Below are 24787 nucleotides of genomic sequence, written 5' to 3' on the forward strand. Positions count from 1 at the left end.
AATTTCGTGTATTTTTCGGTCATTAACCCTTGTTTTGAAGAAAAGATATGTGAAGTGTTTCCAGAATTGGAAGATAAAAAAATATGCACAAAGATTATTAAAGATAGCAAAAAACAAGTTGAGCTTGTTACTTTATAGGAGTATCTTGTTGAGGAAAAAGTTAAGCTTGTTATTCGAAAATGTGATTGGAAGTATTGGCAAAGCAGCACATAGAAAAAAGCAATTGGAAAAAGTGCTGCTTATTTTAAATGGCAATGTAGGGGAGGGACATTTCGGTAAAGTCGTTTGGGGCAGTGTGGAGCCAAATCATCTTTTTTCTATTGGAATTTTCTTCCAATCCAATCATATTTGAATATCGTTTCAAAACAAATTCTTTTTTTTTTTTTTAATTATTTTTGACCGACTTTTACGAAATTCTTAAATTATTACATACTCTACTGATTTGCCTTGACATTATAAGCTAAGAAACGTTACGATCACAAGTTCACAACCCAGTCCCAGTGTCTCTGTCCTACTCTCTTGTTGCACCATATCTTGATAAATTTCATTTCATCACAATACGCATTCCGGCGACCCAGGCCAGATTCCGGTGAGTTTTTCCATCCGCCGCCGGCCCATTTGGTTTTTGTAGCCGTTGTTTGGCTCATGAGGGAAATGGAGTGAAAGCACTGCATAAAAATCCAATCTTGGCTATTAGTCTTTTTTGTTTTGAACCATTGAACTCCAAATGCGAATCTGGTGAAACTGGGTTTAGGAAAAATGGGTTCTTGTCTCAGTGTTGAAGGAGAAGAACATCAGCAAATAGAGAACAATTCTTTTTGTGGAAAACCCGGTACTGTTTATATACTGACATTCTTTCTGATATTTGTTGTTTATTATGGTCATTGATTTGAGATTCTTTCTTTTCATCGTCTCTGTTTGTGTGTGTGTGTGTGTGTGTGTGTGTGTTTGCGAAGTTTGAATGTAAAGACTGAGTGAAGTTTGCATTCTCTTTTTGGCAACAGTTTGGAGTTAATTAGCCTGAGAAGTTTTGCTTTCCTTTGAATTAAATATTGGACAGCACCTTTTTGCTATTGCTCACATTGCATTGCATCTTAACCTGCTTCTTGCAAGGATAGCAAGTAAATGGAAATAGAAACTCCAGTTGACTCATCAATTTCTGCAAATGGTTTTAGTTATAGAATGTTCACAAATCAGTACGAAAGCAGTATTCTAGACTTCTCTAAGGTTTTATTTATGGCAAGTGAATGAGTAGATGCATATTCTTGTAGCCCAACTGTTGATACATATACAAGAATAGTTTTATGATGGCCGTGTGGACTTCTTCTGTTATCATTTCTAGGTATCTATGCGGATTCCAAATCTCCGGTGAAATCGAGCTCTGTGAGTTCAAACACTTTTGTGATAATCCCCAGAAATGTAAAGGATCTACGTCTAAGTCCTGGGAGTGGTGATCTTGATATCTTCACATATGAGGAGATGAAGCTGGCCACAAAGCATTTCCGGCCAGATCAGGTTCTCGGTGAGGGTGGATTTGGTATGGTCTACAAAGGAATTATAGACGAGAGCGTGAGGCCTGGTTACAAGACGACTCAGATTGCCGTTAAAGTGCTTGATCCTGAGAGTGTACAGGGGGACCGAGAATGGCTGGTTAGTTTCTGTGATAATAACCTAAATTAGAAGTAAATATAAGTTTTTCTCGAGCAAGATAAACTTTATGCTCAGCAGTAGATGGAATTTAAGTCTGGAGAAAACTTTTACTTTTTACCTTCCTAAGTCAAGTGATAGATGATTTGTCAAAACAAAATTTGGAAATTTTATCTGAAGTGTTTTCAACTTCTTTATATATTGTCAATTATTTTGTTCAGATACACACAAGTGCACTGTTATGCTAGCATGGTGCCTCTTTTATCCTTCTAATTGAAAGTCATGTTGCTTGACTTGTTCTAGTTTATCGAGTTTGAGTTGCATATTTGATACAAGCTATGTTTGTCAAAAAAAAAAAAAGGATAAGTGACTGGATGGCTGCACCCATCTCTACTGCTTTTGCTGCCTCGAATCTAAAAAATCTATTCAGTGGAACTTTTTTCTAATTCATTAAATGTAGAGAAGGTAGTTATCGCTGAATGTGTAGGTTGTCCTTTGCAGGCAGAAGTCAACTATTTAGGCCAACTCCGACATCCTAATTTGGTGAAACTTATTGGCTACAGCTGCGAGGATGACCATAGGCTTTTGGTCTATGAATATATGGCATCTGGGAGCCTCGAGAAACACCTTTTCTTTAGTAAGTGGTAGTAGTGGGAAATTGTTTCAGCTGAGAGTGACTTTACATTCTTTCACTCATTTACTCGTGTAGCAATCACCTGATATGGAAAACTGAGGTTTCAAGGTTGCCTATGATAACCATCTAAAACGAAGTTGCTTATAAGAACATTCATTTTGAAATTGGAGGTTGTATTATACGTGATGCAACATAGTTTTTGAAAAATTAAAGGAGAAATTAGCTATTACAGTGCACCATCAAACTAAAAGAGACGTGTGATGGACTGTGTGCGCTCTTTATCCCACCTGGTTTAGCCTAGTTAGTCTCCTTACAGTTTTTCTGTGGTTTTCGCTTGTAGGGGTACGAGCCACGTTAACATGGCATAGAAGACTAAAGATTGCTTTGGATACTGCGAGAGGGCTTGCTTTTCTTCATGGTGTTGAAAAACCTATCATTTACAGGGATTTTAAGACTTCAAACATTTTGCTAGATGAGGTTAGTAGATGTGTTTACTAGTACAAATGAGGTCTTATAAATGAGTTATATATTTGGATGGAATTCTACTGATGAATCCCATAGTTTTGACAATGTCTTCTGGTTATGCAAAATTTTGTCATCTCCATTGATCATTCAGTGGCTAAAGTGTATAACGAACACAGGATTTCAACGCAAAGCTTTCTGATTTTGGGCTGGCAAGGGTTGGGCCAACGGGAGATCAAACTCATGTCTCAACCCGGGTTATGGGCACCTATGGTTACGCTGCTCCTGAGTATGTCATGACTGGTGAGTCTTGTGATGGCAGACGTGATATGAACGCTACATCTGATGTTACCATTTACGCGTAGGTTGCTCTTTGATATAAGAGTCTAAGACGAGTGTGGCCAAATCTCTGATTACCATCTTTAAATGCATTGTTTATGACTAGTGATTGAATGATCATCCATTTGTACATTGTTCAGGACATTTGACAGCAAGAAGCGATGTCTATGGGTTTGGAGTTGTTCTGCTTGAGATGCTTATAGGAAGACGTGCGATGGACAAGAGCAGGCCAAGCCGAGAGCATAATCTTGTGGAGTGGGCACGTCCACTCCTCAACCATAGCAAGAAGCTTTCGAGAATACTGGATCCTAGAATCGAGGGGCAGTACTCCACCAAGATTCTTATGAAAGTGGCCAATCTGGCATTTCAATGTCTCAGTCAGAACCCAAAAGGAAGACCCCTCATGAGTCAAGTCATTGAGATACTCGAACCCCTCGTCACACAAGAATTCAGCCCAATAGAAAGTAGTGGTAGTATAACCCTTTACGAAGTCTCAAAAAATGCGCCTCAGGATCCCAACAGAGGGTTAAGAAACCAACTCAGAAGTCAGAGCGAAAGAGAAGACGCGCCCTATAAAGAATCAACAACCTAATGAGCCTTCAAAGGAGTAAAGCCTCTGTTGCCTCTTCTCTAAGATTTGATTGTTGAAACCTGCAGTTAAGAAAGTGTATGCAAACAGGTTCTTTTTTTGAAGATTAAGTCTGTACCATTCTGTCCTAATTTTTCACAAGTCATAAACATTGTAGCTCTTCTTATCAATGGAAAAGTAAGCAAGTGTTTATGTATCCAAGAAAAGCATTTTGACACCCGATTATAAATGACTTATTTCACCAAATGCTTTATATCTGTTTGAGCTTTGTCATGCTTATAACCAGTCAGATTGTGAAATTTTGACCCCTAAATCTTGAGGCGCAACTTCATACTTTGCACAAACTGGAGCAATAGATTTGTTTATACAACTTCAACACGACCAATTAAATCAGATCCCAGCCTTCACATCAAATAACGTGCAAGATTTCTGATTTGAATTACAATACAGAAATGAACTCCACTTAAGAGATTCAAACATGTAAAAATGTCTAACCCCAAAACTGGCACAACATTTTGCCTATTTCAGTAAGGCATCTTCTCTCCGCAGGATTGAATATCTCCAATTTGGCAGCCTCCTGGACTCCATATAAGAATTCTTGCTTCGTCTTCGAGGAGAGCACCAGGTAGGTTGGTCCGTGGATGTTACTGAGATCCACAAGCTGATGAAAACAGAGTGATCATTTAGATAACATGCTAATCATTTGTTACGGATATGGATGATTTCATATAATTATAAATAGTGTAACCAAAAGAACTTGCCTGCTGTAACCAAGGAATTATCGAGCTCACGAATCTTTGGTCCATTAGGTACGAGGCCAAGTTGCTTAATAGGTCATTTGCAGTTTTTTCTGATAGATTCTCAAGAGAAGGTCCTGTTCTATCCAGAAGCTCAAAGAGAAGTTGTTCATTCCTTGAAGACAGGGCTTCAGCGTATGCTGAGTCCAGATCCCCATTACAGAAATACTGTTTCACAATTTTCCATGGGCTGTTCTTGGTTTCCAGCTTGTTTAACCTCGACTTAGGATCGTATACGCCATTTTTCCTCATTGGGTCTTCATGAATTTCTGGATAAAAACTTACAGGAGTTGCCTTCCCTGGAAAACCTTTAACTGGCTTGAGATTGGCATCGGCCCACATGTCAGAGTTCGGTCGCCCAGCATTGTTTATTCTGCTTCTAGTATATGTGTCCTCCCAAATTCCAGCATGTTTTGGCAGCAGTGCAGAATGCTTGTTGCTGTCTACAGACATCCTTGGTGTGCATGTAGAAAGTCTAGGGGAAGCAATGCTGGGACTTCTCTTCAGAAGTTTGGCTGCCAATACATCTGAATATCTTCCTCCATGAACAAGCTCTTGCGCCATTTTATCGACCACCAGTTCAAGATTCGAGACCTTCAACTGGACAGTTGACACGCTATCCATAACAGAGGTTGTAAATGTCTGAAAATAGAACCAAAAGCTTTATCAGTTACTTGTAAAATTCAAACTTCTCAAAAACTAATAACTTGGTGATAGAGCATTCACATGCATCTCTATATCCCAAAACCCATAGAAATATAGAATATTTTTCTTTGTAACAGTAATTAACTATAACAATCATACTTTACTTACTTAATGTGAGTATTACGTCTATATGACAATGTCCAGCTGCAAGTATAGTATCTTAAATAAATTATGCAGTTCACTACTTATGTCTGTCAATGTACAAATTTGTACTTTGTCACAGTGTCACATGCATGAAACTGAAGGCCAGTTTTACAAGGCAACTCAGTGATTGTAGTTTTACATGTCCATGTCATGCACCTGAATGATTTAATACGATGAAAACTCACATGAATCAGAGTGGTAAAGAAAACAAAAGAAAAACCTTAAAAAAAAAAAAATGGTTACCTTTAGCATATCTATCAAACTAGACTGCTTATTTTCAATCTCCAGAAGGTGCTTCCTAATTAATGCAATCTCCTTTTCTGTTTGTAAACAACACCCATGCATAGTTTGTGAAGTTGTTTCTGTAATTGTTGAATCTAAGCTTCTACGGTCATGCAATTTAGCCAAGTATCTTGGTTCTTCAATGCAACCTTCATCCACAGCAAACCTTCGGCTAGTCCCAGTTGACTTCTCCAAACTGGCATCGTCAAAAGCATCACAATGGGCTGTGGCAACCTTTGTTTTGATGCTTTCGGTGAAAATATCAGAAACAGATGAATATTCCTGCTTGTCATCCACTTCTACATATTCATATCTAGTATTACTAACACTTCGGGCATCAGAATTTATTCTTTCACATCTCTTGATAACAGAACTACACTCAGATTCATCATTTGGATTCTCTGCTGCTGAACTACAATTCTTTGGAACTGCAACATCTATTTTCCAATCAGTTCTTCCGGATTGCTGAGGTTTCTCGATACATGTCCTACCAGCTTTTCTAGAAGAGAGAGGAACATTTTTCTTAGTCATTCCGTTACCAAATATCATCGACGTATTATCCTTCAGTCTTGTTGTGTCACTGGCACTAGTGACATCAGTATAGTCATCTCTATAGGATGTTTCTGCAGGAAGTGGATAACATTACATAAAGCACAAATGCCTGTGACCCCATAGATGAGAACATAGAGAAAAGATAATTTCCAGATGTTAAGATCACACAACAGGTTGTCTACATGATCACATGCTACCTTTTCATCGATATGCATATAAAGAATTTTATGATTACACAACCGTTTTGAGGAAAATTAGTTTTGACTATAATTCCATTTAACCAATGGATCATTTCAAAATACTTATACTGAACCGAAGAAAAATAACAAGGATAGTTAATGCATTACATAATCAATAAAAAAATTTGGATGGCATTAAATCTGTGCTTGTGGCACTTTGTACCACATCAAAGACATGGAGGGCAACAGGGAGAATACCTTTGACAGAAGATCCAGCTTCAGAAGGTTCAGCTGTATTGGGACCGGGAAGATTTTTCCAGAGTTGCAAGGCTTGCAAAGCTATGTCCCTAACTGGTTTCACCTATTTAGGTTGAAATACGGACCAAATTAAGCATTTATAAAACAAAACTTGTAGCATAATGCGTTGTTTAATAAACAGATGACCTTATCGAATCGGCATGCTTCAAGAGAGCGGATACAAGACAACCGATATGAACCTAAGCATGCTGCCCCACAAGAAGCAATATCACCCAGTGCTGCACAAGCAGCTTTACGTGTTGTCCAGTCGCTGTTCTTCAGCAACTCCTGAATGCTTGTTAGTGCAGCAGTCAAAGAACTATGTGATGGAGCACCACCAGCCTAAAACATTAAATAAGAAACTGAGTTATAATACTGTCTACATTGAGTTTCATAAAACAAAATCAGGTACCCCACTCTGAGCTACAATCTGGCAAGTTATTGCATTCTCATGTTAGCCATACAGTAAGCACAAGTTGAGGAAAAAATTTAAGCCTAAACACAATTTACAACATGACTGACTGAGATGAAATATTGGATTTGGCAATTCGAATGCAAATCTACTTCCAATCATCGCATCATTATTCCAAATAAATGCTTATGTAACTTATATAACACAAAGTCAAATGCTAAAAGGTTGAATAGAAGTACATAGAACAAAGTAGATGCATTACGCAGAGACTGACCAGAATGATACTCCTATTCAACTCAATGACAGCTGGCTTCGCCATGAAATGAGGATTCTTCAGAAACTTAATAGTCTTTGTCAACATCTTCTGCAACACCAATGGAGGAGGGTCGTGAATATTGTCAATGACCTGCGACAAACACAATGCGCAACCAGTTTGCATTTGCTTGTTTTGCTCACCCAGGGCTTCGAAAAGTGGCCTCACAAGTGTGACGAAAACGATATCACTCTCCATTCTACCACTACTCAATTTTGAAGCCAAGACACTAACTGTTTCTACACAAGCATCTCTTACAACAGTATCTGAATCCTTTAGCCGCTTTACAATGCTAGCTACTATCTTTCCAAGATGAGATCCGATCAGCCCTTCATGGAAAGTTGCCAAAGTACCCATCAAGCGAATACATTCTTTGCGGACAGCACTTTTCTTCTCAAAATCTGTGTCTATTATGCAAGATAGAAAAGGAGCAACCCCATCGGGAGTCAAGCATTCAATGGTTTTCTCAAGCTCCTCCACCCCGAGTTGGTAAGTGTCCCTATCCGCGAGCTTGTTGACTGAAAGAGCCACACGCTGTTTCAGCTGAAAAACAGCTTGCTGATTACTCACCCTTGAAGTTGCTTTCGATTTCACCATATTAGCATGTGTCTTCATTTTCACTGAATTTACGCTAAACTGATCATCAGTTAAGATTTACTCCACCATCAACTCTTAGGAACCGACTTTCCACGATTTTCCCTTCAAATTTAAAAAGGATTTCCATAAAACATCAAAATGTAGTTGCAGCATAAAACCTATATGGAGAAAGAAGAAAATCAATATTTATTTGAAACGCTGCCACACAATTGATCCAGAATCATTCAAGAGCTACTGATAGATTCACCCACACGGAAAAGAGAAATAAATTACAACCAACGACAGGAACACTTCCAGAATCTCAAAAACAGATCAGAAAAATATTTGAACAAATAATCAGCAACAGCTAACACGATAACGAAATACATATTTCACAATATAACTGATATGCAAAAAACATACATAAGAGGCCAACTATTTCGACCCTCATTTCCCCTCAGCGCACAATAATAATGCGATACGATACAGCATAGACAAAAAGCATTGCATCGAGATTGAAGTAGCTAAAGCAGACTACTTAACTTATATGCTCATAAAATACGTCAGTATAATACTGCCGCTCCTCCAATGAAGCTACTTTAAATTCAAATTCAAAAGAGATACTTAAAACAATGAAAAAGCAAATTCGAAATAGTATAACGAATCTCGTGAAGGACGCAAGAGAAAAAAAAAACGCAATTCGAGAATATCCTACCCGTCCGTACGCACGAGAAGAGGGCCAGTGCGTGTGTGTGTGTGTGAGAGAGAGAGAGAGAGGGGAAGCTGGGCTTGGCTTGTTTGGAAGTTTTGAGTTTTGGCGCTTGGGTTTCGGTTTTCGAAATTGAAGAGAGGATTCAACGTGGGGTCATGCTTCTCTTTAGCTCTCGTGCTTTAAAATAGTAACAAAAACTTGGATTTTTAGCTTACTAGTATTTGCTTGATAGTCTACTTGATAATATTAGTTTTGATTTTATGTTTTTCATTTAAATTTTATTTCTCAAATTTAAATAACACAATTTATTACAAATTTAAATTGCATTAATTATAAAATCCTAAATATTACATAAAACTTTAATAAAATAAAAACAATTCCTAAAAATTAACTACTCTGGCCCTAGAGGTCCGAAACGTACCCAAAGGTGCTCAGTCAAATCATATCGGAGCTGAGCATGTAGTTGTCTATCTCGGAGAAGGCTATCCCTTCGCACATATTCCTCGAAGGACACCGGTGTTTGTCCAGCACTCTCCGTCGAACCACTGCTAGACGCCCCGTCATCATCTCTCCAGTTGGCAGTCGCTTCACCTTCGTGTTCCACAATCATATTGTGGAGAATGATGCAACACATCATGATGTCCTTCAGGTGCTCTACGTACCAATTGCGCGCCGGACTTCGAATGATTCCCCACCGAGCTTGAAGGACTCCGAAGGCGCGTTCCACATCCTTCCGTGCCGATTCTTGCATCTTCTTGAACCTTGCCTCCTTCGGATTGGTTGCCATTGATGGACTCTTCACGAAGCAACGCCACTCCGGATATATGTCGTCACACAAATAGTAGCCCATCCGGTATTCGCGCTGGTTGGCATGAAAGACCACTGGCGCCGCAGTTCCTCCTAACACGTCGGAGAAGATAGGAGACTGATTCAGCACATTGAGGTCGTTGTTTGAACCAGCAACACCGAAGAAGGCGTGCCAAATCCACAAATCGAAAGAGGCAACGGCCTCCAATATCAAGGTGGGCTCTCCCTGATCCTCGCGTGTGTATGCGCCGTGCCACGCCTTTGGGCAGTTCTTCCACGCCCAATGCATGCAGTCTAAGCTCCCGAGCATCCCGGGAAAACCATGTCTCGCCTCGTGCATTCGGAGTAGGCGTTGCACGTCTGTTGCCGTTGGACGGCGCAGGTAATGGGCTCCAAAAGCCCGTATGACCGCCTTGCAGAACTTCTTTAGGCATAGACGACCGGTTGAGTCCGCCACTTTGAGATACTCATCGAACACATCCGCACTAACCCCGGTGGCTAATTGGCGGATAGCCGACGTGCATTTCTGCAAAGGAGAAAGAGAATCTCGACCGAGTGCATCAGTGCTCATATGAAAGTAAATATCTTCACCTTGAACAGCCTCGACGATGCGCAAGAAGAGCTCCTTCTGCATACGAAATCGACGCCGGAAAAAAGTAGGGCCATACGTTGGATTGTCGACGAAGTAGTCTTGCATAAGACGTACATGGGCCTCTTCACGATCACGGTGGACGTATGATCGGGGACGTTTCGCACGCGCCGGCTCCGGCGCCGGTTGGGGGTAGTATGATTGAAGCACTTGTTTCTGCAACTCAACCAACTCCATGAACATTTCAGCGACTTCGTCGGAATCGGGCGAAGAATCATGTTCAGGTGACGACATTTTTGGAAGAAAAATTGTAGGAGGAAGAAGGAATGAGTTGTGATGAATGAATTGTAGGTGAATGAGTTGTAGGGAGAAGTATTATTTATAGAGAGAAAAGAAGATTAAAACAAAAAAAAAAAGGAAAATGGAAGAATGCCGTTGAAAGAGCCGTTAGAAAGCAAAAAAAAAAAAAAAAAGAAAAGAAAAATTGAAGAAACGGTCGAAAATCAAATATAAATAATATTTTTTTTTTTAATTATGGCGCGTGCAGAGCACGCGCCTACTCGAGGATACCCGATAACTCGGGTACTCCTCGAGGACCTCCACGCCGCATCGCCCTCCTCGAAGCTAGCCATCTCCTCGAGGACCTCCTCGAGTACCCGCGATGCGGGTGCTCTAAGCAGGTCAAGCAAATATAAATAGTTTTTCAACACACTTCCCAACATAAAGAGTATGGAAAGAAGCGTTCACGATTATATTTCTGTTTTTCTCTCAAAATCAAATAGTAGTAAATTAAAGTTAATGGTGAGCTCACATCTCAAATCCTATGATTACACTGTAAGTATTTAATTCATTCTTTAATTTTATTTTATTTTTTGGGTTTGTGGGTGGGGGGAAACCTATACGGCTGAATGCACCCGATAATCTTCCAAATCTACCATCTTTGTTTAAATGCAATTTATTTTTAATAGCTATTTTATAATGTTCAACTTAAATGCTGAAAATATTGGTGGAGGAGTTTATAATATGTCATCAGAAAGCTTATGTTATTAAATTTAGTTATGTTATTTTGAAAAGTGCACTTGATATCAATTAATATATTATTATAAATTAAATGGTAGTTACGATTTAATGTTTATTTACGAACATTAAGTTGACATAATTATAAAATGAATAAATCCCTTTAATAATGAGCTATCATGTTTCGCTTTATCGAAATAATTTGGCAGGAGCAATTCCCTAACTGCATAGAGATTTCTTATGGAGTATATTAAATTTCAAGATACAACTGACGGAATATGCACGATTTTCTAATTGTAGTTGATGAATGCAAGCACGTAAACTTAACAATTTGCATGTTTGTTTTTTGATAGTGCAAGTGTTTGAACGTTGCTCGATTAATCTAAAATGGGAAGGTTGATCAGTTGATGTTGTCGCACATCCATATCCATATAATATATAAATATATAAAATAGCAGTATAACGGCTACTTTTTTCCACCAAAATTTCTTTCTCCTCACTTTTCTTTTTTATTTTGATTCTTTTTAAAAAATCATAAACTTTGATTCATAAAAAAAATATTCAGTATGGATGTTAAATTAAAGATGATGACAAGATCTTTAATTTAATGTAAAAATTAGTATATAAAATAAATTTAAAATAAATAAGTTATTAGTATCATTTAAAGTCACAAAATTATTTTTTTCTCTCTTCTCTCTCATCCATCCTCCTCTCTCTCTCCTTTTTTTTTTTATCAGACAAAGTAATGTTAGAAGTTAGCAGTTAGTACCCCAAACACTCCAAGAAATCACCAAGCCCACCTTATCTCTCCAAACATCAAATTCGCTCCCAATGAGAATCGAACCCGAGTCTCATTACTAAAGTGAGGACCCGGTGGCCAGGTGAGCTAAGGGAAAAGGGAAAAGGTGCAGATTGGCCCCTGAAGTAGTAGCCCCTATAGCGTATAACCCCTCTTACTCACTGTGTGTGCAACTAAACCCCTGAACTCCCAGAAAAAGGTGCAAATTCCCCCCTCTGACCTAACATCGTTAAGTGTCCGTTAACGTTTGGGTTTAATTACACTCTCTACTTCAGGGGTGGATCTGCACCTTAATTTTTTTTTTTTTAATTTCAGCAACCCACCTCCGGCATCAACTTAACCGTCCCCCGTACTCATCGGCTCCAACTTACACTTTGTCAGCTCGCATACGCTCAATCTCTTGATCGTCGACTGCTTACCGCCGACATGCAGCAGCATCACCAACTCCAGATGTGGACCTGGATCGAATCCTGCTTGGTCCAAATCCATATCCGTATTTTTTTACTTAGGTCAGGATCCGGTCCAAATCCATTAGGTCCAAAAAAACGAGATTCATGTCCAGATTCATTAGATTCACAGGGTCTCGAGTCCTGACCCGGATCCATTCTTTCTTCTCTTTTAAAATAAATTTACAAATATTAAATTAACCAAAAATAAAATCATAATTACTCCCTCCGTCCAGGCTTTTAGTATCCAGTTGAGAACGGCACGAGTTTTAATAAAGTGATTGATGTGTTGTAAGTGGAATAAGGGTCCCACATTTTATGTGAGAGTTAAAATAATTAAAGTGGAGTAAGAACCCCACCTACTTTTACCAAAAATAGAAATGGATACTAAAATGTGGGACGACCAAAAAAGAAAAGTTGGATACTAAAAGTTGGGACGGAGGGAGTATTATCTAGAGTTTTAATAATTATTCAAAAATAAATAAATAAAATTTAAATATATATTATATAGATAAATATATACACAATTAATATCATAAGATAAGCTTAAAAGGTTAAGGTGTTGGAAGAGATGTTGTTGTGTGGGGCGGTGAAGAAGCTGGTGGCGTTGCTGTATGTAAGCGGTGGGCAATCGACAACCAAGAGATTGGCCGCGTGCGAGCTGACAAGGTGCAAGTCAGAATCGATGAGTACGGGGGTGGTTAAGTTGATGCCGGAGGTAGGTTGCTGAAATTAAAAAAAAAAAAAAAATTAAGGTGCAGATCCACCCCTGAAGTAGAGGGTGCAATTAAACCCAAACGTTAACAGACACTTAACGGCGTTAGGTCAGAGGGGGTATTTGCACCCTTTTCTCGGAATTCAGGGGTTTAGTTGCACACACAGTGAGTAAGAGGGTTATACGCTATAGGGGCTACTACTTCGGGGGCCAATCTGCACCCTTTCCCTTCTTTAAATGCTACGGTTCTTCAATTTTTTTTTTCTATTTCATTCCTTTTTCTATTTTTATTTTATTTTATTTTATTGTTAGAAATTATTTTTAATATTTTTTATTTATATTTTTTCTATTATAAAAATTTAAGGCAACTAAAAAGATTAAACTTATATTTGTTCATTTTTATCAATTATAAATAATTAATTGATAGTTCAAAAATTGAAAATTCAAATGTTTTCAGATTCATGTGTTTATTGAGATTATGTTGTTCATAAGTAAAAGCGCAATGTGGTCCCGTAAAAATTGAAATAAATTCCGTAGAAAAGTTCAAATAAATTCAAAATTGTCTAAATATAAAACAAAAAATTACACTTAAGCTCAAATACTACGAATCAATACCAATTCAGACCACCTGAACTTGTACCACCTTAACCTACACCAATCCCCACAGAGATCAGTTGCCCAAAAAATTAAACTAAATTTTGAAAAGAAATACTAGTAATACTTTTTTTATATATCAACTATATTTGAGGAAAATTTATTGAGGGTTCCTTTTTTTTTTTTTTACTGAAACAGTGTAAGAATCAGATTCGGACTTACATACACTGGCCTATTTTCATCTTTATTTTTTTTCCAGAATCCAAAGGGTATCACTTAAATCTCCTTTGCTTCTCTCTGGCACGAAAAAATAAAGGAAAAAAAAATCGAACCAAAAACAAATCGAATCATTAACCTGAGACATTTAAACAAAGATAAAGGTTGACGATAAAAAACAAAAACAAATTTGACCCGGCTACTTCAACCAAAGCCTCAGTAACAAAATCAACTAAGACCAAAGATGAGGGGGACGAGATTATGGATCCAAGTAGGATATGTTACAAAGCAGATAAAAGCTGGAACACATATCGGGATTCGATTGCAGCAAACTCATTAGTTGAGCAGAACACGAGATCGATACTCTCCTAATGCCCAGATGGGGAATATGTTCCTGTATGCAGCATACGTGATCATACAATTCCGGTTGAAAACACCCATGATCTCCTGAAAGTTCAAGGCAAAAGGTTAGGTGATGTCGACACATTTCTTTTGTTTCTCAGTTTAAACAGAATATGTGCTGAACTCATTCGGATTTCATTACAGCTACTTAACAAAACTTACCTGCTGCGGGAAATCGCCATTTTCACATTGAGAATTTATAAGGACTTTTGCTGCACGGTGCAATGGCAAGGGGTCCCTCTCAGCCTGCATGACACACATAAGTTAACGCTTGAGTTCTCAATGTAAAACTATTGCAGCCTGTTTGAATAGAACTAAAAACATTTTCACATTTACAGATGTTCTGGTAAGTGCATTATTCTCGTATGCTGCTAGTTGCATGTATAAACTAGATAAAGTATAGAGTAACTTTTGCCTTTTGGAAAAGAACTCGGAACAACAGGAAAAACAATGCATATAGCTTATCCAAACAATGTTACCTGTCCAGCAGCAATGAGAGACAGCAGAGCCCAACCAGTATTGACCACATGAGACTTGTTGCCTTCTAGATTTGAATACACCTGAACAGATAAAGCATTATCAATGCAGCTCTACTTGTTTGATATCATACTTCCTCACAACAGCTCCTCAGTTGACGAGCCTGAGCATGCATCTCAAGCATCAAAGGGACCTTTGAGTTCTTGGAATGCAAACTTGTTTGGGGATAAAGATATAAGGATACAAGCTCTCAGCTTTCCTCTATTTTGATGTATCTCAGTAAAAATATAATTATCTAGTTTTCACAAGTTAAAAAGGCATGGAGCATGAGTACCATGTGAATGCACCTTCAGATAATTATTCATTTTGAGTTTCAGAAGTTCAAGATTTGACATGGGCAGAACATGTTCAAAACTCATGCATTTTATGTGAGCAAAAGCAAGTAAGCACATTGTCTATCTAACAACTTTCGATGATGATAAAGACATCTAACCATAAGCAAAATACATTTTTAAATACTATAACAAATTCAAACATCACCAAATAAGAGGACAAACAAACGATAAACTTATAAATTCTCAACCTTGTTTTGACATGAAAGATAACTTTCTCCCCAACCACCACAAGGAAGCTGTTTAGACAATAGAAATTCACAAGCTTTGCGTATGGTAGAGCTATTACTGAAGTTTCTGCCAGCTGCTACAAGGCCCTTTACCCCAAACCATGTTCCATAAGTGTAGCATACTGCCCAAGAACCATACCTGCAAAACTTTCAAGGTCATAATTGATAGTTGATACTACATCAAGTAGAAATCAAAGTCAATCGGGAAAAAAAAGCTGATCAAACAATCAAGTTCATAATAAATATATCAGCAACATATGTTTACAAATCTAACTGGTCCAGAAGTTGTAGGAAGAGGGAAGAAAACCAAAGAGGGAAACTGACCAGGACCCATCTGCTTCCTGAATCTTCTCAATGAACTTGGCACTTTTCTCAATACAACGTTCCACTTCTTCTGTTCGATGCTCAGGATATAATTCCTTAAATGCTGTTAATGCTTGAATAGCAGCCGAGGTGCATTCAACATAGCTACAAGGTCAGTGGAGTTCAAATTTATTAAAAGGTTTCTCATAAGTAATGTCTTGTTAACTTGTTTGAGAGAATTCATAGTAGCAGATGATCGGAGCTATCGAAGCCTAAATCTATCATGTTTAGTCTCCCTTGTGCGAAAAATATTATGTCTTACAAAGTAATAAGATGTTCAACTTAGAAAAAATAGCCAGAATGCTAAATCAGTTGACCTTCTTGGTGATTTTTTAATGACTTGGACTGCAGACAAAAAATTACTTTTAAAGAGTTGTCTACAGAAATTGCAGAAGCAGTGGTATCTTACGGGTAATCAATGACAATGTCACCGAAAGTCTCAGCAGGGTTGATTAGCTGTGATAAAAACATACAGAATCATATCAATGGTTATTCATCAAGTTTGAAACAATTTATAAAGCCCAATAAATTAGAACAACCGAATTGCTGGTCACAATAACAAAAATACAGCATGTAATGTGAGGAATGGATGATCATTATATCATGCATAAGATAGTAGGATAACAATTTTTGTGTCTCACTTAGAATAGCTTTGAGTTCTACTTCTGTAAGAGCATAAATAGAGAAACAGCATGGCAGAGAGTTATTCAGCATGCAAGCAAGAACAGTCCAGAGGCTAGGTTACCATTGACTGAATCGCTTTTTAGAAACAAGCATTAAAACCTTGAATTCAGTTATATCAGGTTCAGTTCCAGCTAATTTTAGTGCTAAAACAAACCAGCATATGGGTATTATTGTCAGGCACATAAACCACTCACTTTTGTTGGAGAATTATAAAAAAATAAGGTACAAGAAATAACATCTAGAAATACTAGGTAACTTTTACACATGGAATAACCTACCTCCAACCAACTATAGGATCTTGTCAATTCATATGTTGCAAATCCTCCATCTGCATTCTGCAAAATATGCCAGGAACATTTGCCTCATCTTTGTTAATTGTTCACAAATTAAATTTTTATCACAACTATAAAAGCAGTCAGGAAAGGATGGATAAAATGTTAAAACTGAAGTGACCTAAAAGAAGGCACCCTGAGATAAGTGTATCAATTTCCTCATTTTACAGGTGATCATTACACAAACTTGGTTGGGTTCATGTTCTCAAACTTAAAGGAAGTCCAGTAACTGGAATATCCTATTTTCCTGGTTGATATCTCTTTATGAGTAAAAGAAATAGCAAAAGATATCATTACTTAGTTTATAACAAAGTTAGATTTCTTTAGTTAGTATGACACATGTCCAAAGAGCATGTCTCTGCAGACAAAGAAGCTTCAACTTGAACAGAGGCACTGGAACAATTTCTAAAATTTACTTGAGTTTATATTCAAGCTCATATCACTTTCTCTCAATTGGTTTAGGTAAATGAATCTCCTCGACATTTCCAGCATAATATATTTAAATCACTTCTCTTTGTCCATTCAAGGGAAATCAAACTTGAATAACTTTACAACTTGATTAAATCATGTCATCTTCATTCGATATTGAGTTTTATTATGCAATTATCTCAATTACCAGCTTTACATTAGAAGTTAATAGCCTCTCCAAGTAATTTGCATAAAGCATGTAGAGGGACCACACATGACACAGATAAATTCAACACACTAAAATGTAACATTTTTACTTATAATCACACCATATCATATATTAGCAGTTTAGCACGTGATATCCCCCACTGAGTGTCTACCAAATCCCACAGCTCTAAACTTTTTTCCGTTTGGTTTTATGAAGTATGAACATATAAATCACATTGGTTGATCTGATGTAAAGAAAATAACTTTTTCAACCAAGATATCCTAATAGCTGCAATGCCATTAAAATTATTAAGTAACACTCGAGACAGATAAGTACCTGTAGTGAGAAAATAACATTCACAGCATCAAATAACCGGTCTGCGTCAATTGGTCCACCAACAGTTTCTGCAGGTAGCTTGGATAGTAACAGAACTGCCTGGATAAACAGGCACAAATTACCAGAAAGTTGTACCAACCATACCAATATTGGGGAAAAGCCAAACAAGAAGAAATTATATTATCTAAAAAGCTCTTCAGATTGAACATCTCACTTTCAGTCCCTCAGCAGTGCAATCTGAAATCGGCCAACCATGGTCTGCAGTTGAAAATGGCCAGGCACCTTTTGAAATGTGCCGATACCAATAATCTAGATTGCCTTGGCAATCATCTGACACCTTTAAAGGTAGGATCAGAAGATTGTGAGATTATTGCCATGGATGATGTCATGAAACATAAAAAAATGGGATAAAAGAAAGTTCACGGTTTACCTGGGAGTGCTTTATATATCTATGTGCTTTCCTTAAAGTTGGGCCAAATTCTTCGACCAGCTTTGTTGAAATAATTGCCTGGACAGTGAAGGCAGTATCCCATAACTGACTTCCATTGTACCCCTGAAATTTAATATGATATTAGCAATAGCCATAGAAGATAACCCCACAGTAGCAATAATAAAAATTAAATTAAGACATGACTTAGAGACTCAATAAAACAGGACGCCTGAGGCCAAAGGTCTTTGGTTCGAGTCCACCGTGACACAACCTTTAAAAATTTATGTCTAAAACAAAAAAAAAAAGGATTATTGTCCATATATCAAATTTATCGACTTTAGCATGTTTGAACAAGGATGGCAATGGACTGGGTTTGTCAGTTGTGCAAGTCACAAGGGCCTGGGCCTATCACATGTTCTAGTTTGCAAAAGATCTTCTAGTAGAAATAGCAGAAAAGCAAACTAATATAATACATATATATCCATAGAACTCAACCTGCATTTTCATGCCATCTTCGGCAAGCCATAGATAATCATGGATTCTTGGAAGATGTAACTTGAAAGATTCTGAATTTTGATCTTCAACCCAACAGCAAAGCATATTTAGCACCTGAAATTTCATTTTGAAGAACACATATGAGAAAGTCGGGGAGATATTTTAGCAGTTTCGATATTTCACAGAGCAGTCATTAAGTAAAATCAACGAAATAAAAACAACCTTGAGTAATGAAGGACATCCTATTAATATTTTATATAGATGATGTCCTCAATTATGAGAAATGAAGGTATATAAAATGTCATCCTGACATGTTATACAAGCAGAACACCCTTCAGAAAACAACAAATACAACTACCCCAATCAGATCAAATATATTACATACAACGACAGAGATCTTCAGATATCTTTTTGCTTGAATCATTTCTTTGTTCAGATATGATTTTTTTGTAAATTTTCACAACTTCAGCTTCTAATAACTATGATATAACAGTTTCAAATATACCTTATTTACAGGTCCTATGCATATATAGCGTGTATTTTCATCCTCATAATGTATGTGCTCCATAACAGTCCGCAAAGATTTTTCTCTAAACTTCTTCCCTGGCCAACGCAATAAAACAGGTTCCACAGCTTTGTGAAGAGTCGCCCAAAGTACATCCTGTACAAGAGGGTGTGGGTAGTATAGATCTTCCTGCAGCAATGACAGATGATGAGGTTATGTTTACAAATTACAAAAAAGAAAGAAAACTCCCTATGAGATCAGAGATCAGATGCTACTTTGCCACCTATAAGTTTTCAAAACTTTAGTAATTGTGGTTACAAACTACCACACCCATTTGAAGGAATAAATTAGCCTTTGCTGACCTTCGCACATTCATTGCGAGCTCTATCCCAGTCTATTTCATGATATGGAACAGTAAAAAGCTCCTTCCTCAGAGAAAGAACTGTAGGTGTGATCGGGCCAACAAATCTCTTCCCATACAGATAGGACATAGGGAGATAAACCATTCGACAATGGCACCACATCCTTCCTGTAAAACAAATGGAAGAATATTGTGTTTCTTGTACAATACAATATGTTGAACGCATCATAACTAAGGACTTTCTGTCTAACCAAACAGATTTTATTCTACATGACATTGTTGCAAGACTTCAAGCAGAATGGTTTCAGTTGGCAAACAGTATTCTACTTTAGAATGGCAATGAAACAATTTATGGACATCTAGGAAAACATTTCTTGAGGGAAAATAGTTCACAGATTTTATTATGTGGATGGATGTAATGGGCATCAAATAGTAAAATACTAATTAGACATGCTCAAAACATTTGCATACTATCTCTGTCAGCCCCAATATCACAAGTCTACCAATAATGCATAAAGAAGAAAGTCTTGTATCATATTCCCTCCGACCCACTATAAGTGGCTCAAAACTTTTCGGCACGAGAATTAAGGAGAAGGTGTAAATTGGTTAAAAGTGGTACGGCCTACACTTTTTTAAGGGTTAAATTTTTCCATTTTTGGAAACAGGCCACTTATAGTGGGACGTCCCAAAATGAAATACAGGCCACTTATAGTGGGACTGAGGGAGTATTAGCTAACATCTATTTACTCCAATTTTTGGGGATGTAAACTTCATGATCATCTCTACTTTCAGAAGGTTGATGTGTGATTAGCATACTTCTACTTGTGGTTTACTTGCAAGTTGATCTTAGTTACTCTCAAATGTATTTAGATGCAATAGTATCCAGGATTTGATAGCTTATGGTGACTTCTTGATTTATGTTGCAAATTTGGGGTAAAAAGTAGCTTCCAAAGTTAAGATCAATAGTAATCCTAACACAATGAGTAAAAAGTTCAATAATATGCTTTTGACCCATTTGAGAGTCACTGAGATAGAGGTAAAGACATGATGCAGAAAGCAGGCATTCTTGATCATTGAAGTATATCTTTGTTACTCTTAAAGGAAAGGGAAGACGAGCAGATAAGTCCTACCAACAATAAAAAAAACTATCGGAAAAAAGTAAAAAAAAGAAGGGCAATGGTTCCATAATAGTAAATTACCTGGATGGAATGGAAGAATGTAGGGAAGAACCCATATCTCAGGAGGCAAAGGATTGTTTCCAGACCATTCAAAGACCCCAAGTACCTAATCAGCAAAGGAACAACAACAAACAATCAAAAGTTAGCATACACTGGCTATGATGCACTCTAGAAGCAAATCACAATGAATAACAATGTAAGGGATTGAGTCTGAACCGAGAGCCACATCTTTCCCCAAGATGTTATTGCAGTGGCCCCACCATGATTCAAGATCCAATCTCGGCCTTTCTCCATTGATCCATCTCCATCATTTGCTCCTTCACCAAGCAACCTCAAAGTGACATAGGTCAAAACAGAACCAAACATAGTGCTTGGCCCCTCAATGTGCAGACCCCATCCACCATCTCTGTTCTGTTACAATTTATATTGGCATAAAACACATAGTGTTCCTTAAAGGACCAATAAATAGATTTGGCACACCCTAGAAGCAAGTCATGGAAAAATTACATGCTTAGTAAAGTCTTCACCTGATGATTGTAGAGATAGCGACAAATCTCACGTTTATGCTCTTTTGACAATATTGCATTTAACGCCCCAGTGATTGACAATGTAATTACCTGCTCCAAAAGGGGGTAAAAGTATAACAACAAGATGACCACTGAGGTTTAAAAATAATGTAATGGCAATACAGTTTACCAAAGCCTAAAAATTACTTTCAAATGTTGACCAACTCACAAATTAAATTTTTCAAGAAAAAATATATTTAGCGTGTCACTCATATCATCTCATACACTAGAGAGATTTGAAATGATCAATAAGCAAATTAAATTTTTCAAGACAGATATGACTTGTCTGCAAATTTAGTCTTCCTCTCGAAAAATTTGCTCCAAATCAAGCCCACGAAAGCATAGAGGACAAAAATCTATGCTTACCAGGCCAGGCAATAGAAACATTGGACCTCCATAGTCTCCTGGCCAGTGACCATCATGAGCCTGCAGAGTAGAATGGAAACTGATGGCCCTCCTCAATGTATTAGCTACTTTTTCTTCTGTAATATCTTCCACATCCTTCACTTTAACTTGGGGCAAATCATTGGTAACAGGGCTCTCCTTCGAAAACTAGCATTTAAAATGAATTGAAACTGGAAAGTTAGTCCCATAGTCAGTACCATGAAGTTGTCAAGAATAAATTTACATTCATAAGTCAACCATCATTCGTAACTGACACAATACAGACTAGCAAATAAAATCTTAATGTTGACATCATAGACATTCCAAATCCCCAACCCTTATTAAGAATCATTGATTGTTGAAAAAACAATATTTGAAAACCAATACTCTACTTCTTACTTCAAGACTGCAACGAACTAACTTTCATTGCATTCTCACAATTTAAGATGTTTGACATTATAAGGTAAAATAACCAAAACCCCACACAAACAATACGAGAAATAAAGTAACTAGACTCATTTGCCAAAGTTTCAGAAATGCTGAAAACAAACTAGGGGCTATTAGGTCATTAAAATGGCACGGAACAGCAAACTATAAAAGTAAATGAGTGAAGCTAAATATGTATCTCACTGAACTTGAAGTCTCATGAGAAGATCAGCAGAATGACGCTTTTCAAAACGATGATTGCGAAATTGCTCTCGGAGTTTCTCAATCTCAGCCAACTCCTCGGGGGACCCAAGACTAGGATCAAACTCCCAGGTTTGGCGGCCCACATGTCCATTTAAAGAGCGCAACCACGGGCTTGATCCATCCGCAAATTTCAGCTTCCACATTATCACTTTCTCCTCTATATCCTCTTCAGTCTCTGAATGTTCTATATGCCCTTCTTTATATCATTTAGCTCTCTAGAGAAGAAACATAAATAAAATCAGGGTGCAGTTTAAACAAAACATCATTAACAGATAAATTCTCAAAGAGCCAAAAACACTAACAAATATGATTAAGCACTTCTGTCAGAAGGAGGGCAGCACATTCCGAAGCCAGGATAGTGAATTGAATTTCAAATTATCTAGGTAGGCGGCCGACACTTGAAATTGACAGATACAGCCATTTACAAACGTACTAGCCTAGTTGATCTATTCTAGTCCTACATTAATTTCAACAACCGAGTACGAAAAATAGAGCACAATAACAATCAAAAGCAAAACAAAAGAATGTCCATCAAAATGCACTTGAGCGCCATATTTAGCAATAAAATTCGTAGCAGCACTGCAGCAGAGCACATAAACAGCACACGGTTCCCGCACAACACCAGCAATGTTGTTTGAATACGTAGGTGAAGATGGATCAACTTACGCTACAACCGATGAATTAAACGATGGTTTAGAGCAAGCACCTTCTCATCTGATCTAGAGAGAGAGAGAGAGAGGAGACGATGTATTCTTCCAGTAAAATATTACGCACTCCGTTGTGTTTTAAAATGAGTGGGAAACAAGCCGTGCTGAGCTCAGTGGTATTTGACTGAATCACTCCAATTTGGAGCCTATACCGATAAACCCAACTATATTTCCGAATTAACCTGCTCCGGTTATTCATACACCAACACACCGGTCCAATCACAAACATTTTACAAAAACAAAATCGTCTACCAATTCATTCATGATCACGGATTTTTAAAAAATGACTGATTGTTATTGTATTGGGAGTGGAATAAGGTTCCACTTTGATAAAAAAAAAAATTAATTTAAATTGGTTGAGTCATGAATCCAGAATGATAATATTGATAAATAAAAAAGAATATTAAAGGTTAAAATTAGAAGATTATGTAAAACAGACTTACCAAAAATAAAATAAGTTTATTTGATAATTGATAAAAATGAAAAAATAGATGAATTGGTGGACCGAGCGGTATAATATTCTTATAGCAAAAAATAAGTTATGTTTTTCATCACGCTGGATCTCATATTAATTAATATGAAAATACGTGTTATCTCAATCTCTATTTACTAATTAGAAATTAATTCGATCAATTGGAAAACAAATGTTATGTTCTGAATTGATCCTCATTTTTATTCGATCGATCAATTCGTTGATTTTGAACATAATTGACATTCCTAATCCAAATAAAATCATAAACCGGATAGCATCAAATCGTTTGGGTTATTACTCGAAATTAAGCCGGTCTGTTAGAAGAAGACGAAAATGTGAGGACAAATTCGTCAATTCAAAATATATGGGTCTGGCTCCATTAGTTTTGGCTATCTTAACAACAACACCTATTATATAGCTGTCATTTTTCAATTGTTTCTCTACTCTTGATTTGCATGTATTATTCTTGTGGACGAGCCTTTCTTTTGGAATTTTGTTTTAGTAAAGTGGTTCAATCACACGTGTCTTACGTAATTAAATACTGTTTTACGTAATTAAATATTTAATCCTTGATTAAGATATGACAAATTAATACTGTAAGATTCTAGAAGTTTTGCCGCGTTACATTGTCTTCGTACAGATTGTGTGATCTGTTATTTTGGTTGCCAAAGGAATAATTGAATTATAAATTTTTAAAATATCTTTCTTTTTTTTTTTTCATATAATTGTATGTTTTTCTATAGAAGCTTCTCATATAACTTTGGATCACGTGACACTTGAAATTAATGCTTTCGTAGTGGAACCGGATAATAAAGTCGGGTTCGATTTGAATTGATGTCTCGAATTAGATTTGATAAAACAATAAAAGAGAATAAAGACAGATCATTCTTTAACAAAAATAGTAGTATGATAGTATTTTTTTAATTTACGTCTTAATTAAATTCAACCTTGCAAAAGAAATTTCAAAACTAAAATACAACTACTTTTCTTTTCGTAAAACAAATCTTAAACTTGTAGCCTTCAACTCTTCAGAGGATCGTGAATGGGTCATGAAACGGCAGCCATGGCATTTTGATGGACATTTGTTCGCGGTGGCGGAATTGAACGGATCTGTACAGCCGTCAAACATCCAAATTGATAAAGGCAGTTTCTGGGTGCGGGCGTACGATCTACCATTGAAGTGCACTAGAACGGCTACGTTCCGGTGTATTGCAAAGAAAGTTGGCATCTTGGAAGAGATTGATACGGATGATAACTTTGCTGGATGTTTTGTTCGCTTCAAAGTGAGCATTGATATCAATGTTCCCTTGCTAAGGGGAATTACCATCTCTTTCGAGGGTCAAA

General features: G+C 37.2%; 3 protein-coding genes across 9 annotated transcripts; 1 reads left to right on the forward strand and 2 right to left on the reverse strand.

Moving 5' to 3' along the window:
• The first annotated feature begins 349 nt into the window (after nucleotides 1-349).
• Nucleotides 350-3877, forward strand: LOC130988430 (probable serine/threonine-protein kinase PBL17). Its single transcript, XM_057912263.1, has 6 exons — nucleotides 350-832; nucleotides 1343-1650; nucleotides 2149-2284; nucleotides 2622-2758; nucleotides 2923-3046; nucleotides 3223-3877. The coding sequence occupies exons 1-6, from the start codon at nucleotides 760-762 to the stop codon at nucleotides 3672-3674; spliced, it is 1230 nt and encodes a 409-aa protein (XP_057768246.1). The 5' UTR covers nucleotides 350-759; the 3' UTR covers nucleotides 3675-3877.
• Nucleotides 3878-3962: 85 nt separating this feature from the next.
• On the reverse strand, nucleotides 3963-8816 carry LOC130988398 (TORTIFOLIA1-like protein 2). Of its 5 annotated transcripts, none has more exons than XM_057912237.1 (7): nucleotides 8644-8816; nucleotides 7314-8107; nucleotides 6775-6969; nucleotides 6589-6691; nucleotides 5561-6222; nucleotides 4433-5110; nucleotides 3963-4332 (listed from the first exon to the last, which is right to left on the reverse strand). In XM_057912237.1, the coding sequence occupies exons 2-7, from the start codon at nucleotides 7965-7967 to the stop codon at nucleotides 4162-4164; spliced, it is 2463 nt and encodes an 820-aa protein (XP_057768220.1). In that variant the 5' UTR covers nucleotides 7968-8107; nucleotides 8644-8816; the 3' UTR covers nucleotides 3963-4161. The 5 variants fall into 5 exon arrangements, with proteins under 5 accessions (XP_057768220.1, XP_057768227.1, XP_057768209.1 ...); XM_057912244.1 differs by having other exon boundaries at nucleotides 7314-8051; nucleotides 8644-8763; XM_057912226.1 differs by lacking the exon at nucleotides 8644-8816 and adding an exon at nucleotides 8352-8581 and having other exon boundaries at nucleotides 7314-8051.
• A 5130-nt stretch (nucleotides 8817-13946) lies between these two features.
• On the reverse strand, nucleotides 13947-23117 carry LOC130988438 (cycloartenol Synthase-like). 3 transcript variants are annotated; one of them, XM_057912281.1, is made up of 19 exons: nucleotides 22971-23117; nucleotides 22210-22479; nucleotides 21557-21742; nucleotides 21152-21241; nucleotides 20841-21035; nucleotides 20646-20730; nucleotides 19448-19614; nucleotides 19086-19274; nucleotides 18581-18694; nucleotides 18086-18208; nucleotides 17870-17992; nucleotides 17656-17754; nucleotides 16650-16706; nucleotides 16097-16143; nucleotides 15649-15792; nucleotides 15286-15463; nucleotides 14705-14785; nucleotides 14388-14471; nucleotides 13947-14270 (listed from the first exon to the last, which is right to left on the reverse strand). In XM_057912281.1, exons 2-19 carry the CDS (start codon nucleotides 22405-22407, stop codon nucleotides 14160-14162), a joined length of 2271 nt encoding a protein of 756 aa, XP_057768264.1. In that variant the 5' UTR covers nucleotides 22408-22479; nucleotides 22971-23117; the 3' UTR covers nucleotides 13947-14159. The 3 variants fall into 3 exon arrangements, with proteins under 3 accessions (XP_057768264.1, XP_057768259.1, XP_057768270.1); XM_057912276.1 differs by having other exon boundaries at nucleotides 22931-23107; XM_057912287.1 differs by having other exon boundaries at nucleotides 22567-23016.
• Between the last annotated feature and the right edge of the window lie 1670 nt (nucleotides 23118-24787).

The sequence above is a fragment of the Salvia miltiorrhiza genome, chromosome 1, assembly GCF_028751815.1.
Source record: "Salvia miltiorrhiza cultivar Shanhuang (shh) chromosome 1, IMPLAD_Smil_shh, whole genome shotgun sequence".
In the NCBI taxonomy this organism is placed as follows: Eukaryota; Viridiplantae; Streptophyta; class Magnoliopsida; order Lamiales; family Lamiaceae; genus Salvia; species Salvia miltiorrhiza.

Excerpts from the sequence above, each read along its gene's own strand:
- LOC130988430 (XM_057912263.1), top strand. The coding sequence starts at position 760 with ATGGGTTCTTGTCTCAGTGTTGAAGGAGAAGAACATCAGCAAATAGAG. Across the intron at positions 2,759-2,922 it reads CAAACATTTTGCTAGATGAG|GATTTCAACGCAAAGCTTTC; the intron begins GTTAGTAGATGT and ends TAACGAACACAG. Across the intron at positions 3,047-3,222 it reads TCCTGAGTATGTCATGACTG|GACATTTGACAGCAAGAAGC; the intron begins GTGAGTCTTGTG and ends TACATTGTTCAG.
- LOC130988438 (XM_057912281.1), bottom strand. The coding sequence starts at position 22,407 with ATGTGGAAGCTGAAATTTGCGGATGGATCAAGCCCGTGGTTGCGCTCT. Across the intron at positions 14,786-15,285 it reads ATCTTTCATGTCAAAACAAG|GTGTATTCAAATCTAGAAGG; the intron begins GTTGAGAATTTA and ends TTATCTGTTCAG. Across the intron at positions 14,472-14,704 it reads CTCTCATTGCTGCTGGACAG|GCTGAGAGGGACCCCTTGCC; the intron begins GTAACATTGTTT and ends TGTGTCATGCAG.
- LOC130988398 (XM_057912237.1), bottom strand. The coding sequence starts at position 7,967 with ATGAAGACACATGCTAATATGGTGAAATCGAAAGCAACTTCAAGGGTG. Across the intron at positions 6,970-7,313 it reads TGAATAGGAGTATCATTCTG|GCTGGTGGTGCTCCATCACA; the intron begins GTCAGTCTCTGC and ends TTAATGTTTTAG. Across the intron at positions 6,692-6,774 it reads AAGCATGCCGATTCGATAAG|GTGAAACCAGTTAGGGACAT; the intron begins GTCATCTGTTTA and ends CAACCTAAATAG.